Source organism: Carassius gibelio, chromosome B14 (genome assembly GCF_023724105.1).
Source record: "Carassius gibelio isolate Cgi1373 ecotype wild population from Czech Republic chromosome B14, carGib1.2-hapl.c, whole genome shotgun sequence".
Classification (NCBI taxonomy): domain Eukaryota; kingdom Metazoa; phylum Chordata; class Actinopteri; order Cypriniformes; family Cyprinidae; genus Carassius; species Carassius gibelio.
Window position 1 is genome coordinate 25,580,905 of NC_068409.1, and position 17,935 is coordinate 25,598,839.

At 37.4% G+C, this 17,935-nt stretch overlaps 1 protein-coding gene across 1 annotated transcript in view; it reads right to left on the reverse strand.

The window, feature by feature from the left end:
• Positions 1–402: 402 nt before the first annotated feature.
• The window catches only part of glra4a (glycine receptor, alpha 4a), a 36,189-nt gene continuing 18,656 nt past the window's right edge, over positions 403–17,935 (reverse strand). Inside the window, exons 2-9 of the mRNA XM_052573754.1 lie at positions 15,716–15,849; positions 15,202–15,269; positions 14,330–14,553; positions 12,890–12,972; positions 5,719–5,856; positions 5,323–5,537; positions 4,735–4,884; positions 403–1,353 (exon numbers count right to left, since the gene is read on the reverse strand). Coding sequence (XP_052429714.1) covers positions 1,060–1,353; positions 4,735–4,884; positions 5,323–5,537; positions 5,719–5,856; positions 12,890–12,972; positions 14,330–14,553; positions 15,202–15,269; positions 15,716–15,849 — 1,306 coding nt within the window. The 3' untranslated portion in view covers positions 403–1,059. The remainder of the gene's footprint in view (positions 1,354–4,734; positions 4,885–5,322; positions 5,538–5,718; positions 5,857–12,889; positions 12,973–14,329; positions 14,554–15,201; positions 15,270–15,715; positions 15,850–17,935) is intronic.

Sequence of the window (17,935 nt, forward strand, 5' to 3'; positions counted from 1 at the left end):
CTGCACAGGCTCCAATGGCTCTTCAGACAGGAAAATAAACGATGGCTTTTATGTTTGACTGAGGGACACATTTGGGGCTAGCAGTAATAAAGAATGGCTGTGATGCGTGATACATGTCTCTGTTTGTTGACAATTAAAGCCTAGTGCTTGCACAGTGACAGTGCGTCACAAATCATCCGTTTCTTACTGCCATTAGTTTAAGCAATTTAACACATGATGGAATGATTTGGATTTTTGCATTTTCCGAATGGAATGATTAATGTTAATGAAAAACAACAGAAGAATCACTCTGAATAGGGTTCATCATACGCTAATCCTGAAATAAATCCAGACTGAATACTTTTTTTGTGCTTTTGTGTAACATTTTGCACCACGGTAGAAAACAACTCCGAGATTCCTGGTAGAATATCCATTTATTCAAATTCAAAAGACAAAAAGAAACACACATTTGTGCTGTCTGCAGTCTGTGAACAACTCTGCATATGTACACTTTATACAGTCATATATATTTATAATCTCATTATTTAGTAAAACAGTACACCATTGCCCTGTAACTGTTCTCATGAATAATAAATCCCAATCCTCCCCTTCACAGCCCATTAGTTTGGCATTTTAGGATGTAAAAAACACATTTGTTTTGAGGTTTTCAAAAACATTCATTCAAGGATGCGCCTTGTGGTAAAATTCAAGTCAATATTTTCTATCCAACCGAGAATCTTTCAGCCAATAACTCAAATGGAGCCTACGAAGTGAGGACAGTAGCACTGGCTATTAGTGCAATCCACTCGAATGAAGACGTGAAAGAGAGGAGAGCCAGGTCCCCAACAGCAGCATTTGCATCTACGAGCCCCCTTTGCTCTGAGTGAGCTCTTTAAAATCTTTTTGAAATCCAGAAGTCACACCTGAGCACATGGTTTTAGCACTGACGGCAATTCTGGGGTGAATAAGCCTTTGAAATACACTTCTAGTGCGAGTATGACAGGCGGTTTTGGATCAAATGAAGAGATATAAGAAAAGAAAAGAAGCAGTAAGATGAGCCAGTGGTGTAACCAAGAGTGATTACAGGTTAGCGTGGATGTCCTCGTGTCGCAGCACTTTGTAGGTGATCCAGTAGAAGACGTTGAATATGAGGAAGCTGAGAGGAAACACGGCTCTGGATATGGTGTCGATTCGCTTGGCTCGGTCCACAAAACGCTTCCGGACGGCCTCTCCATCGTATAGCACTTGCACTGGGGGTGGTGGGGCGAATACGGTGGACCCCTCCACAGCTGTCCCGTCTTTTGTTTGTAAGCAATGGCCGAGTCCATACCCACGAAAGTAAAAGCCACGGCTCTCCCGAACAATCTCCTCCTCCTTTAACAGAAGAAAGGCATTTTTAGAAGCAGGCAACAAAGAAAATTGGATAAATACTCCTCTCGCTGCACAATAAATAGTGGCAGTCCATCACAGAAATTGCGTGGCACTTTCGAATAAAAGCACTTAAAAAATTGCAATTGGTGGTGGGCTATACTTTACTTGTTTTAGAAAGCAAAAAACATTGGTAAAGATGGACACGAGAATAATTCCTGCATGGTTCACTTACAAACTTACAAACAGAAGGCTTTATTTTGAAAGTATTCCCCTTACTTTTCCACTTTGGCTTAGTTCATTGCCTCTAATGCCATATAAATTAGTCATTTGGATCAGTTTATCTGTCAATCTAAGACAAATTACCCCTTTCCTCGAGAGGATAAGAAGATTAAGTTCTCGTTTAGTTCTTCATTAAATTCTCTGCTTGGACCCAAAAACAATCCAGTCAATCACATGCCTTGGAATAATGATGTGTTTGGTTTAAGATAAAGACACCCTTTAGAGTGAATGAATGTCACCTGTGAACACAGTTTAGGTCAGTGCTTACCTTATTAATCATGGCCAGGGCGTATCCAGACTCAGAGTCTGAGTCTAGCATGTAAAAAGAACTCTGCTGCACAAAACGATTAAGTATAAAACAAGTCAGTTCCCTTTGTATAAGGACTAAGGGCTACTGCATACTGGGGTAACTCAACAAACTCTGAAGGAAAGAAAGATTCTGGGTGGAGGTATGAATACTTTACTATAAGCACATACTTGAGAAATATTAATTGGTGCATTTGCTAAATATACACTGAGAAAATTATTGTAATTTTATTGGTAAAATTCTTTAAAAATGCTATGGTAAAAAGTGCATAATTGATTAACAGTACAGTTCATTCCCTCACTTATACATAAATCTAATTAATCATTTCAAGGAACATAGTGTTATATGTACAATTTCAGAATAAAAAATTCATCACAGAATTTACAGTGAAATTTGTAAATGACAATTTATGAATTCTTTGTGGCACCATTTACATTTGACAGTTTTCCTTTGAATTTCTTTCTTGTTTCAGTTATGCACATTATGGTGTAAGGTTATTTCTTAGTAACACAATATATTATCATAGTACATAGTATGTATATTAATATAGGCTACAGTCTACAAATTTAAGTTGAATTCATAAAACCTACAATGTTTCTAATGTATTTTTATTTACATTATATTTCTGGAAACAACAGCTGCAGGTTTATATATATATATATATATATATATATATATATATATATATAAAACCATAAAGTTTACATATTTGTTTACAATGTTTATATTTGCTTCAGCATGACCACATTTGCTCTGGAGTATGGGAAAAGCATTTGTAATACATATGTGCTTAAAGTAAATGTGCTTATATAACTATATAATCCAAGCTGTTTTTGTGTTAACAATGTATGCAATTAATGGGTTTAATAGAAATGTGTGGACAATAATGCCCCATTTTACACCTGGCATTAACATTCATTTCTATATTCAATAACATGTGATCACAGGAGACGCATTACTTTCAGGAACAAACGACAATTGTAAGCGATCACTTGAGAAGTATGTTAATACCAGCTGTGAACTGGGCCAGTTTAGGACGGAGGGGCTTCTGGGCTTATGGGTATCAGTGTTTGCTAGTGGGCAAATAAGAAGGGGACACAGATGGTATTTTTACCCTGGCGCAGGTGTTACAGTGCTGGTTGAATTTGCTGGCGCTGTTGCCAGGGAGCTTGTTCACTCTCCATAGTGAGTCGAAGATTCCTGGCTGCTTTGCTTGATCCTTCATGAGGAAGAATGACAGTGAGCATGGAGCATTGTGAAATGCTCCTGTTATATAACAGTTTGAAACATCTGTCTCGTTCTTTCTCTAAATTAACTTCTGGGGATCAATAGAGCACATCCATCCCTCCATCAAGCTGTCATTTTTACGTATCTTGCACAGTTCAGTGCATTTTCAAGCATCAAGTAGTGCATAACATTATATAGGCAGGCTGAGCAGAATTATTTTCATTAATATTGGTAACTGTGTAAATACTTCAACGAGAATTTAAGAGACAACAGCTATCAAGCTGCTGCTCTCCAGCACCATCCAAGTTGCTAGGCAACACTACTTGTGAGTGTACACTTCTTGCAGGTTTCTGAGGGACACTCCAATAAAGTGCACACTCAAGCTAAATTCGACCATTCTTTCAAACTCTTTAGCAAAACTTGATCAAGTTTTTAGACAAGTGGACAATGGTCATGCTGATGTTTAAGACACATACTAATCAGCAGATTGTAGAGATCAACTTTATTAAGATTTTTTTTATTTTTTTTATTTGAAATGAGTTCTAAAATGACTAAAGTAAAAATAAATGTAACCACCCCCCAAAAAAGGCATTACATGCATCTGGAACCAGTCTAATTATACATCTGATAAGTGAACAAGTCTTTCAGGCAACACAACTGGCTAATTCTGAAAATATATGGATTTGTGCATCCCTGAACTGGGCACGATCCTCTCAGCACCCATCTGTTTGTGTTTTCTTGAGCAGGAACATGTGGCCTAATTTGTCTATGGTGTTATTAAGGCAGGATAAAGCCAAGGATTTGTTGTATTGATTAATACTGGCCAGTAGTTGGTCCATCACCCTAACAGCTCTCTCAGCCAGTGACCCTTGCATCGATACCACCCAGATTGATCATTCAGACCAGAGACTTTCTTGGCGGGAGAGAATAGGACGAAGAGTAATGCCGCCTAGATCTCCAAGGCAGGAGGGGAGGAGGACTCACTCATTCTTAATAGGGGTTATTCTTATTTTTCTCTCATTATTGATTCAGATACAAAGAACACACTCGTAAATCTCCAGCACTGTGAGTTTGGAAAAAAGAAAGTGCCCTAGCTGTTTAAGTCAATATAGTTTTACATGTGATTGCTGGGCTTTGATCTTTATTATAGTCCAACATTTCAGGATTTATAGAAATTACATTTAAATGTGTTTAGACTGATTTTACTCTCCAAAGCCTTGAGGGTATTTTCTTTTCGTTTAGAAGCCTCTTTAGAATTTCAGTCAGTGTCTGTGATCTCGGATCAGGAAGCAGGTTGTTGGCCTTTGGAAATTGGATGTGGCTAGGCTTTACAAGGTGGCACAAACAGTGGCTTCAACATAAGGTTCTGTTCACTATGGAAACAGGCTGATCTGAATTCCCGCACACGAGATGTGACAGCCAGCTGTAGCCTAGTGTGGCCGTTGCCAGTGTTTGGATATGTGGCTGAGCACAATAAGAAGAGATGCGAGTCAAAGTGTAATCCAGGGTGACAAGACAGCCTGTATTTGTTTGTGTGTGTGTGTGTTATTGTGTACGTTTGTCGCACTTACGATTCTCTGCCTTCGCTGCTTCTTGCGCATCCTGATGAACTCCTTGTGTTGCCTTGAGACGAAGTTGACTGCTGCGTACTCCAGCAATGCAGCAAACACGAACAACAGACAAACAGCCATCCATATGTCAATGGCCTTAACGTAGGACACCTGGGAATCAAATTGTCAAACCAGTTTCAATATTTCATCAATAAAGGCATTTATAGGAATAGAAAAACTGATAGTAGTCAGAAAAAACAGTAAGAATTTTTTTTCCCTGTATGACTTTTTTAAGTGATATAAGAACTGTTTATGGAATGGTCAAGGAATTGGAATTGTTAAGAGGAATCAGTTTTGCATTTGGAACATAATTTATAAAGCAAGTTTTTTTTACTAAATTAATTATGAAACAGAATCAACTGTGCTTTCATCATTTTCCTGCTAATTTAACAAATAGCACTTCTAGCTTATTCCCACCTCTCTCCTTCTCTTGTGTGTTTTTTTCTCATTTTTATTGATTGTCTCAATGCACTCATTATTTTATAACTGCACTTTCTGAAGTGTTTCTCTTTTTTTCTCACAGGAGCAGGGTCATTTTGGTTATCTTACCTTGGGTAGAGAAGCTCGTGAACCGGAGCTCTGGGTGGTCATGGTGAGCACAGTGGTGATACCCAAGCCTACCCGAGCAGGGGCGGCATCCATGTTGATCCAGAAAGACACCCAAGACAAGATGACAATCAGCAGACTGGGGATGTACATCTGAATGAGATAGTAGCCCATCTGTCTCTCTAAGTGAAACTTCACCTCAATGCAGGTGAATTTACCTAGGACATCGCATAAACAGTGACATAATAGGTAAGTAATTATGCATAGTTTATGCATAACTTTTAATGCATTTTTTTTAAGAGGTCCTTGAAATCAATTCTGTACACCACAGTGTATTTTACATTTTTTTTATAGATATTATTGGATGTGCCTGAACTAAGGTCATAGTGAAAAATGTACCTGTGTTGTAGTGCTTAGTACAGTAGCCAAGATCTTTTTCCTCCTTTAGTAAAAATTGTGGAAGAGTCAAGTCATCTGCCACCTGCACAGGGCTTTCAGAAAGCCACTCGAAGATCAGATCATTCATGGTGTAGCCAACTGTGAACAAAGAGAGCGAATGAGATAGAAAAATGCACATCTGTGCAAAAGAGTGTGAATTAGACCTGTCATGCTTCCTCTCTCATCCCATACTTTGTACACTGTGTAAAAGGTCATCTGCCAGACAACCAGAGCCGATCCTCCCTATATGCAAAATATGCAAGCTGCGTAGGGCCCCCGAAACACCAGGGGGCCCCCTTGCTCTCAAAGATGAATTAATTTTAAGTTTTGTTTTTGAATTTGGTGCAATAGGAGATCTTGGAAAATGCTAACATTTGCCTGATTTTACTGAAAGCGAATGTCCCACCCTCCTTGCAATCGCCGTCCAAAACCATGCACCCTGAACGCATTTTTGTTTACAGACCAGAATAACAGATAACATTACTACAATAGGCTACATCAGCGGTTCCCAATTCCAATCCATGTTCCAAAGTGAAGTAAACCTCTGCTTAGGGAGTAGGGAGTTGGTAATCTGAATCAGGTGTGTTAACTAAGCAAGACATGCAAAATTTGTGTGTGAGGATTGGAATTGGGAACTGCTGGGCTATGTAGTGTGTCATTCACCAGCAAGAAAACTTTTAAAATACTACAATACCAGGATGGAAGACCGTGTTGATGTTTGTCTGCCATTCTCGCTCTGTCTGCACAGCGTGCATTAATGTGCTGATGACGTATACTGTCTGCGCGAAAAAGGTGTGCAGAGGCAGGGCCGTAGCTGGGTTAGGGAGGCTAGGTTGTATCAGTGGGTCCTGTTTGAAAGTGTTTAATTTATATGTTCGTTTTATTTATTTATTTGTGCTATTTGCACAATGTTTAATTCTTTTCAAGTTAGTAGGTGTCCAGGTACGGAAACCGAATAATCAAATGTAAAATAGCACTGCATAGACTTCAATAAAATAAAATAAATAAGGTCAAACCAAAACGTATTCAGACACCTTCAAGATTTCTTACATTATCACATTTAAACTATTATTTGTTATAGTTTAAAATTAGTATTAAAATATATCAAGAACTCTTATGACAAGAGTTAAACTGTGTAAGAACAAATTCATCTTAATAATGTTCGCTAACTTTGATAGAAATATATGTAATGGATTATAATCAACCAAAACTTCAGACAACTGTTAGTGTGAAAATATTGACACAACTATCAATTCTTTGTTGAACAATTACCAAGCAATGCTTAAAAGCAATGCTTAAATTTGTTCAGTCTAAAAAAAAAAAACTCGTAAGCAAAACATGGTGAGGTCAAAGTGTCTGAATAATTTTTTGTCCCAAATGTTTTATCAATTTTACTGGCAGTCTACTGTATGAAGAATTTTTGGGTATAATATGTCACAGTTTGCTTTATTTTGCTATACTTACATAAATTAACTATAGTGTCCTGCACCCACTAATAAAACACTATAAACAATTATATCTGGTGTCTGAATATTTTTTGGTTTTACTGTGGATTCATTCTTGTTAAAACTACAAAGTAATTCAGTCAAGAGCAGTGAGTGATTTTCTTTCTTTCATTTTATTGGATTAACATTAAAGACACCGACAGCAGTAAATTAGGCATTTTGCATCCAAGAGACAATGCATCCATCATATTGATACACATCCAATTTCTTTCTCAACTGTTTACTTTTCACTTAAGACATAACCAACAGTTTTTTCAAACACACTTTCCAAGTTGGGTATTTTTACATATTTTGTATGTACAGGTGCTTCTCAATAAATTAGAATGATGAGGAAAAGTACATTTATTTCAGTAATTCAACTCAAATTGTAAAACTCATGTAGCAAATAAATTCAATGCACACATACTGAAGTTGTCTAAGTCTTTGGTTCAAAAACCCACCAATTCATGATCTAAATTAATTAAAATATGATGACATACCAATCAGCTAATCAACTCAAAACACCTGCAAAGGTTTCCTGAGCCTTCAAAATGGTCTCTGACAATCATTGACGCCCTTCACAAGGAGTGTAAATCACAAAAATTAATTTACAACAAGCTGGCTGTTCACAGAGTGCTGTATCTAAGCATGTTAACAGAGAGTTAAGGGGAACAAAAATAGGGGAAGAAAAAGATGCACAACCAACCCAGAGAACCACAGCCTTATGAGGATTGTCAAGCAAACTGGATTCAAGGACTTTAGAGAACTTCACAAGGAATGCACTGAGGCTGGAGTCAAGGCATCAAGAGCCACCACACACAGAAGTGTCAAGGAATTTGGCTACAGTTGTCGTATTCCTTTCGTTTAACCACTCCTGAACAACAGACAACGTCAGAGGCATCTTACCTGGGCTAAGGAGAAGAAGAAATGGACTGTTGCCATTGGTCCAAAGTCCTTTTTTCAGACGATAGCAAGTTTTGTATTTCATTTGGAAACTAAGGTCCTAGAATCTGGAGGAAGGGTGGAGAAGCTCATAGCCCAAGCTGCTTGAAGTCCAGTGTTAAGTTTCACAGTCTGTGATGATTTGGGGTGCAATGTCATCTGCTGGTGTTGGTCCAATGTGTTTTTTGAAAACCAAAGTCACTGCACCAGTTTACCAAGAAATCTTGGAGCACTTCATGCTTCCTTCTGCTGACCAGCTTTTTGAAGATACTGATTTCATTTTCCAGCAGGAGTTGGCACCTACCCACACTGCACCAAAAGTTGGTTAAATGACATTGGTATGCCTGACTGGCCAGCAAACTCACCAGACCTGAACCCCATAGAGAATCTATGGGCTATTGTCAAGAGGAAGATGAGAAACAAGAGACCAAAAAATGCAGAAGGGGCCATTGTCAAAGAAACCTGGGCTTCCATACCCCCTCAGCAGTGCCACAAACTGATCACCTCCATGCCACACTTTTGTTAAATGTGAGCCAAAATCATCACAATTAAAAGTACAAAAGACTTAAACTACTTCAGTCTGTGTGCATTGAATTTATTTAATACATGAGTTTCACAATTTGAGTTGAATTACTGAAATAAATGAACTTTCCCTTGACACTCTAATTTATTGAGAAGCATCTGTATTTGTCGGTACAAAAGCAAGAAAAGGCAGATTCGGTGTTTAAGCGCTTTGAGACATGTTAAATTGGCAAGGTTTAAAAGCACGTGAAAAAGATAAGGTTTCGTGACGACGCACAAGTAGTGGCCCGTCAACTGTCCTGAGTGTCTTTTTAGGCTGGCCTCAGCCAGTCGGTTGAGATCTCCAGGGGCCCCTCCCTCAGGCATTTCTATATTTATGTAGCCTACACAATAATAATCTTTCACATTGCAATCCTTTATTTTTTATTTTTGGCATGTTTGAGTGCGTCACTGTTTTTGTGATAAGAAGAGTGTACGCACACTGTGGAACTGCCTATACTATGCACCATTGACTTTAGACCAGGTTTTTGTTGGTCAGTGGCACAGTCTATTTCAGTTGCCTCAAATTGCAATGCTCCTGAACATACCTTGTTTTCAGACCAGCATGCCCATGGGCACAAATGGAATTGCTATTTAAACAACGTGGTGCAGGACGTGAAAATGACAACTACGTTGGGCTGAAACTAGCAAAAAAACACCACACAATGCGCCAGGTGTATTAGGACCCACTGTTTCTCAAGGGCTTCCCACAAGCGCAATTTTAGATGGAGAGAAAGACGGACACATCTACACGGTGAGAATAGAGGTCTATTAAAAATGAATGAGGCATGCAATAACAGTGTAGAATACTTGACAAATCTGAATAATATTGATGTCTATCACCGACCCTCAGGGATTTACAAAGACATCTATCCATTCATCTTCAAAACAACAAACCCATGAAAAAAGGATGAAGACCGAAAGTCCTTGAATGTCTTAGTGTCTTTGAAAAGTCCGGTGTGGTTCCACACATTGTATTCAAACTGGTAGGAATATGAATGTTTTCCGAGATAGAGGTTTTGTTTTGTCTACTGTTTCAAATGTCAATATATTTAAAAAATGCATTATAAGCTGTACTATTCCCATAATGTTATTCTTTTAGAACTCACTTGTTGCAGTAAAAATTAAAATGAAGGCTCATATTATATCACCAAGGCTACATTTATCTGATTAAAAATACAGTAAAAACAGTAATGTTGTGATATACAATTGCAATTTAAACCGTTTTCTATTTTAATATTTTAATTTTTAAAATTTAATTATCCCTGTGGTGTCAAGGCTGATTTTTCAGTAGCCGTTACTCTAGACAGTATTCAGTGACATGATTCTTCAGAAATTATTCTAATATGCTGATGATGCTCAAGAAAGTTTGTTTAAGCACTGCTAAAAAAAACAGCTGTGATGCCTAATATTTTTGTGGAAAACGTTTTTTTTTTCAGGAACTTTTTAAGGAAAAGAATATTCAAAGAACACCATGTATTTAAAATAGAAATATTTAGTAATATTAAAAAAGTATTCCCTGTCTCTGATAAATTCAGTGCCTAATTAAAGTATCGGTTTCGTAAAAAAAATATACATATATACTGTATATATATATTTTGGTCAAAAAAATATGTTGTTGGTCTGTGCAGCCTGTTTGATTTGTGTGTTCCTTATAATCCACAAAAGCATATGTTCGCTAAATCTGTGTCAGTAATGCCTAAAATCATTCATTTTTGAAGCATTAATGTTAAAGGCTCACATAGCCAGTTTTTACAATAATCTTACATTTATTTAATTTGTCATGCTCCCACTTTTCCTCCATTTTCTTGCCTTTTTCATAATTTTACTTGAAATATTTGTTTCCTTGACAACACTTTTGCACACCCAATTCCCTAAAACGTACTTCCCTCCTTTGTTTTACTATTCAAACCTTTGTTTTAATCTATACGTCCTGCCTTTAGCATCAGATTTCTCTACCAGGATTTCCAGACAAGGTGATCCCACCCCTCGGCTGCGTCCTAACACTTGTCAAAACAGTTTTCAGTGGGCCCTTTCAAAGCCCTAAAAAAAGGTGCACTTGTCTAATCAGAAATGATTATGCCCTCCATAACCACTTTGTTAGGCAGTAAACCTGCCTGTCTTCCTGTGTGTGTCTCTTTTTGTCTGACCCTGCTCCTTAGAGGAGGGCAGTTTTAACTGCAGCCACGAAGGAGGGATTTTCCACTCACTGAATAAATACTGTAGACGTACAGAGGACACAGAAAGGACAGTAAAACAACGCTGTCTGTGTGTAGTACGCCCTCTAAATCTTTTAAACCATATGAGTCACTGAATGTTGGTCACAACACATAAATTGGGATCAGCTCAAATAATTCAACAGGCAAATCCAGGTGTCAAGCAAAGTGGCATCTGCAGTGCATTTCTGCTTTACACAGATTCCTCATTTGACTCTTTTGGTTGTTAGAAAGGAGTGTTCTTTTGTCTCAGGGAGGTGGAATTAAAAGCCTCTCGGGCAACTGAGGTGGGTCACATAATAATGGGGAAACAAAATGAAAGTTTCATTATTGATATCCTTTAAATTGGTTCCAGGAGTTAAGATGCTATCTGCTCCGAGGGCACTGGGGTGGTGAATAGTCTATTTCTTTGACTCCCTCTTTATTTTATCAAGGTAATAAGGAAGGACACTTTATGCACGATTTTAAAATGACGATGCCATTTCTGATATGGAGATTGTACTTTATTTTGTGCAGTGAGACATAGAAAACTGTTTTGATTTATAGATTTTCTACAGATCTAATGCTCAAGGTTACCGGGTTTGCAAGTGGAAATAGACCAACAGTGCACTGTCATTACAATCTTAATAGTGTTTGTTAATGGTAGCAGTTATACACTAACATTCATAAGTTTTATTATTATTTTTTTCTCAGGAGGGATGCATTAAACTGGACAAAAGTGACAGTAAAGTTCAAATTTAGCTGTTTGAAAAACTCTCATTAAAGAAAATGTATTGTGGCTTCTATAAAGATGTTAAGCAGTAAAGCTGTAACCTTAACACCAATTCAACATATTAGAATGATTTCTGAAGTATCATGTGACACTGAAGACTGGAATAATGGGGGGAAAAAATCATCACAGGAATAAGTTGCTTATATATGTGATGCTGGACCAGAAAACCAGTCATAAGTGGCAATTTTTTGAAATTGAGATTTATATATCACATGAAAACTTTCCATTGTTTGTTTGGATAGGACATTATTTTGCTGAGATAAAACTATTTTAAAATCTGGAATCTGAGGGTCCCAAAAAATAAAAATATTGATTTAAAAAAAAAAGCCTTTAAAGTTGTCCAAATTAAGTCCTTATAGCAATGCATATTACTAATGAAAAGTCTTTTGCATAAAAGTTTTGGCATAAAAGAAGAATCAATAATTTTGACCTGTACAGTGTATTGTTGGCTATTGCTACAAATATTCTTGTGCTACTTACGACTGGTTTTGTGGTCCAGGGTCATCATATTTGACTATTTTTGCTGTATTTTTTATCATATAAATGCAGGCTTGATAAGCATAAGAGACTGGTTTCAAAAATATTTCCATCCCTAAACCATGTAACATAAATATGTTCACCTCATGCAACAATGCACACAAGAAAGTTTTGAAATATATTTGCTATAGACTTTTAATTCCATTGACGTCCATTCATACGATTGCGAATGCGTCAGACCAGAAGCGCAAGCCCATGTGAAAAGTTTTCGCATTTCACTGCGTTCCAAAGTTCAAGCTACGAATTGGCATCACGTGACACCAATGTGGCCAACAGCAGATCGAAACATCACAGCATGAGCACGTATCTGAATTAAAAGAACATACATTTAAAACTGCAGTGCTGCAGGAATGTGAAGTAGTTGGTTTTTATATTTTAGGTGTATTATTATATGTTTTGAATTTAAGTTTTTAAAAAGATGCTGCAGAGCATGATGTCCTATCACGACTGTTGCCTCGTCCGAGGGAATTTCAAATGTCTAGCGTGACCACGGCTTTATGGTGAATGCAATTAGTGCATACATTAAAACTCCATATCAGTGTCAAAAGAACTGAATGCAGTAAAGTGTGAAGAGGGGAAGGGCGAGGAGGGAGAGAGGAAGAGAAGAATAGAGTACTCACAGCTTTCTAGCTGCATGGTACAGGTTTGAATGTCCATTGGGAAGTTCTTCAAGTCCATGGGACAAGACAGGATAAGTGTTAGCCTGAGACAAAGTGCAAAACAGGAAAGCAGAAAGTGGGGAAAGGTCAGAGTTAAACCACAAAGGTCAGAAAAGGGTGTTAAATAGAGGATAGAGAAAGACCCAAGGAGCTTACAAGGAAGACAAAATGAAAATTGTATTTAATCACCCACGTGTCCCTCTTTTTTAACAAAAATCTGACCAAGCTTTTTAATTTGACTTTGGGGCTATCACGCTTCAAAATGACACCAAAACAATATAAAAAATATCATAATAATGGTCAATATGACTCAGTGAATAACTTATCTTTTTGAGATAGATCCTTTGAAAGACAAAAAAAAAAAAAAAAGATTTAAAAAAAAAATCAAGATGCTTTTGCATTGATTTAAGTTTGACCCCAGTAAATGAAATTGCATATAAACAACCTGTACATTGTTCATAATGTCTTAAGTTTTGTTCCAAGAAGGAAAGTCATATGTAAATGACTGAGCTTTGAGGCTTGTCAGGACAGCCATTTTATTTCAGAATGCACCATTATTTAAAATCCCTGTTTATACAGTCTCTGTACAAGATCTGATCTCTATGGCTGTACACTTCATCTCTTTGATTTGTGGTAACAGAGTGAATCCCCAAATGAGGCAGTGAATTGCTGTTTTTGTATCATGTGCCTTCTTGGTAAAAGCAAACGAACTGCCTGACGGTTGTTTTTCTTTTACATTTATTTATCATGCTGCTGACACATTAAGGTTTTAGCCGTGAGGAAGAGTCACCACTAATAGAAAGTTTAGATAGAGGAAACAGTGTAATTACCTCCTTTAATGCAGTGCCTCCGAGAAAGACAAAAGCTACCAGTGCTTTTTTGAAAAGCCAGATTCTTTTGTGCTGTGATAACCTTAAATTCAAACCCCAAAATATCCACTTACATTCATGTGGAGAACTTTTTATGCTCAACACGCAACATTTTTTTTTTCACTGTAGTTCCTAAAGAACAAGCTTGGCATGATTATTTTCTATTCCATCCACCCTTAGAATTAACTTTTCAAATCATATATATATATATATATATATATATATATATATATATATTTTTTTTTTTTTTTTTTTTAAAGAGTGAAATTAAAAAGTACTTACATAAAAGTACTAACTTAGGCCACATAGCTCTCATCTTATGTATTGTATGTTTCCTATGATTAATAATGGCTCAAATTGTGATCATTGTGATGCTATTAACCAGCCCTGTTTACTTTAGCTTGTGTCTTTAACAGATAATCCTGAAGGAGAATTTTCATGCAAAAAAAAAAAAAAAAAAATTGCACTTTTGCACTAATTCTTGTGAATTCCTCTGTGTTCTCTTAAATCTATGAGAGACTTCACTGCTTACCTAATACTGTATAGCACATTCCCATTCTGAAAGATCCTCAGCAGCTTGTTGTCTGTTGTGACTTCATGAAAGTTTGCACCTTTTTCATTAGCAAAGAACAAGTCAGGTTTCCATATGGAGTCCAGCATAGAAGGGTCCAGGTCTAAAGAATTATCAGGATATTCACTATAAGCCAATCGAGGGTCATTCCACTGCTGACGTAGAAAGACATTGAGTCTATAATCCTGTAGGAAGAGGGAGAGAAAACCAAAACATTTTAGGTCCTGAAACCTTATAGGTCGATTTCTGGATTTGATTATTATTAATGTTCCTTTTAGTTTTAATGTTTCGTTCTAGTTCTTCTTTTTTCTAACATTTTAATTGCAAACCTAACACAGTCTGAATAAGATATGCTCTCAACATGCCAGTAAATAACTTGTTCTCCCTTGACATTAATTTCTGTTGGAAGACCCGCATTTCCAATTATCAAATCCCAGGTTAACCAACTAACAGACCGTTAACAGTGGCAATCTGTATCGGTCAGCTGAAACATTCTGCTGACAGAGACATTTAGTGCTAAGCCTAGGCTTTAGAGGATGGGTATGTCACCTTTTCCACTTTTTCCCTCTAGATTCCGTCCGTTCTCTCAATTTTTAATTTTAATTGCATGGAAGACAGTTCATTATCAGCACATCAGCAGACCCAATGGACTCTAAACTAAGCGATGTGCTCCCTGAGACAAGAAGTCAGGTAAGTGACTAAAAACTCACTCAGCAGTTATATAATTGTAACAGGGCATACTGCCTGAAAGAATAGAACGAAAGAGAAGGAATTCCCCTTTGCAATGCTGAATAGTTGATATTAAACAAAACTGAACCAGTGTGATTACATACCATAGTTGTCTCTGTAATGGAGCCAAAGCTGTTGATGAAAATATTACAGGTGACATTTACTGGTGGTCCTGTTGGAATAGAAGGGAGAAGTTTCTTATGTTTAGACTAACACTTACTTTTGGTCAGAGAAGTTTGGATAATGAATGAAGATTTTTGTAGAAAAAACCCCATAGTCACCATTTACTAGACCAGCATGAACATTCTGCCTAACATCTCCTTTTGTGGTTCACAGAAAAACAAAACGTATGGATATAAAATAACGGTAAGTAAATGATGACAGAATGTTTTCATTTTTTGGGTGAGCTATCCCTTTAATAATAACAACAACAGAACAGAAGATGAGCATTCCTGGTCCTTAATGTATTCGGGGTAATAGCATACAGTCAGTTCATTGGGTTCTTTCTACTGTCACCTCATTAGGTTTCCAGGAGCCACTATCATCAAGCTGCTACCACTTTCACAAGTTATGTTGCAAATATCCCGACAAATCCTGTTTGTTTACATTCTGTCACACCTTTGAAGTTGGGTCTGATGCGAGCGTCATAGCCGGAGGTTCTTCCCATCAGCTTGTCCAGAAAGTCCGATGGGGACATAGGCTTTGGGGCTGGCCTGCCGGAGGACTTTATCTCCTCTTTACAGGAGCCCAGTCTGCCAGAGATAGAGAAAGCGAAGAAGAAGGGGTTTAGGATAATGCAGCAAAAGAAAGATGAGGTAAAGGACAACAGATACAGTCAGTGATAATGACAAAGAAGTCTGTCATGAACCGCTTTAATGCATATTTTAAAAAGATTTGTTCAAAAGACCAGCATGCATTTTCCTAGCTGGTGGAACTAGCATACCAACATCCCAAACATATGCTTGTGTCCTGCAATACTGGTCTATTCATCAGGGAATACGGAGGCATAATGCAATAAACATACGTTCTACATGCAGGGTTTTTACTGAAACCTGTCACAGTGATCATGGCAAAGAAAAACAGAACCCACTAAATCCCTAGGAAGGGGGAGGCATTGTGTCTGACAGACTGATGGCTCAATTGAAATGCAGCGAATGTCACAGTTAGGGTAGACGACTTTGATTCCAGTTCCAGCGGGACTCAGTCTGTGCCTGACAGACCTGCCAGGCCGGAGCAAGTGGATCCCAGAGGCCAGAGTCTTGGATTCGACTGGAACTTTCTCCTTTTGATACTTCAGAAGAAGTGTTTCCTGCTTGCTTGCTTTTGATACAATTTTAAGCAGATCAGTCATGACCCCAGTCCCTAGCCCCTGAAGAGCGAAGGGCCATCAGACTCCCTGTCTCCTTCCAATGTCAAACTTTCTGATCGGTGAGTGTTTCTCAGTGCTTTTACTACAGAAAATGTGGAGTGAATTTTAGTGGGAGCTCACAGGTGAGTCTCTACTTAAATTGCATACTGTTTGAAAAAAAAGAGTGTAACCAGAGTCTGTGTTCTTTCCCAAAAGCCCTGGAAGATACAAATATCTCTTGGAGTGAGAAAAAGTCCAATATGGGTTTATATTTGCCTCACAGGCTCCAGGGCTTCCTCATCATCCAGTTCAGATCTTGTTTATCCGAAACAGAAGAGAAAGGCTGCTAAATGAATCAACCCTACTTTTTTATGTGGTCCAACTGCCTTAGAAAATCAGGCTTTTCGCTCACATTCCCGCTTTGCTTTTCGCCAGGGTTTATGGCGAGACCGTGCTAGAATGGAACATGCATTTTTAAAGAGTCGCAGGAGAGCGAGGCAGCAATCAAGTTTGTTTCTCAGCCTTGAGTGTCTGACTCACGTTTGCATCCAAGCATCAGATTTTGTTTATAAACCTCACGGCCCCACGGCTTATACGCCAACTATGCCAAATTCATATCGAAGTCTTTCTGAACTTGGGAAGCTTCATTCCACTGAGCTCTTGGTTGGTTTTCTTCTTTCTTGCCCTTTCTTTCACTAGGAGAGAAACCATATGTTTTTTCGTTCTTCCTCGTTCTCCCTCTTTCTCTGGCTCACCTAAACAATCAATGTTCTTCTTAACACCACAGTGTATTACGGACAGTCCGATTACATTCTAATCCTCAGTAAAATGGTTTATATAATGTGGGGCTCAGGCACACAAAGAACTGCTATGGCAAAGGTCCATTGCGTGTGTTTGTGCTGAGTGTAATCCATGGTTTCTGTTGTTTTGGTTGTCTGGTATTCAGCACCACTTCAAACATTCCAAGGAGATTATACAGTCGCATTTGAAATGCACAAACTTGTCATTTCAGGCCAGTGATAAGACTGTATACATGATTACAATATCCATTGTGAAGCTGTGGTGGGTGTAGTGGTATTATAGTATATGTGCTCTACATCTGTAATAATGACAAAATGAAAAGTTTTAATTATATAAAGTGGTAAAGTCCAGATCCATCATTGGAGGGTGCCAATATTTAATCTTATATTTTGAAACATATTTGTCTTTAATAATGAGAGATTCCATAAGAAAATTGATAAGCATTATTAATATATATATATATATATATATATATATATATATATATATATATATATATATATATATATATATATATATATATATATATATATATATTGCATTGACAAATTTGGTTAATCATATTTCTTATGGCCGTATGTTATATACTTTCTTCAGATTTTTGTATCTAATAGCCTATTTTTAACTATCTAATAGCCTTTATTTTTTTATCTTTACCCATCTCATTTTGGAAAATGCAAGTAAAAAGT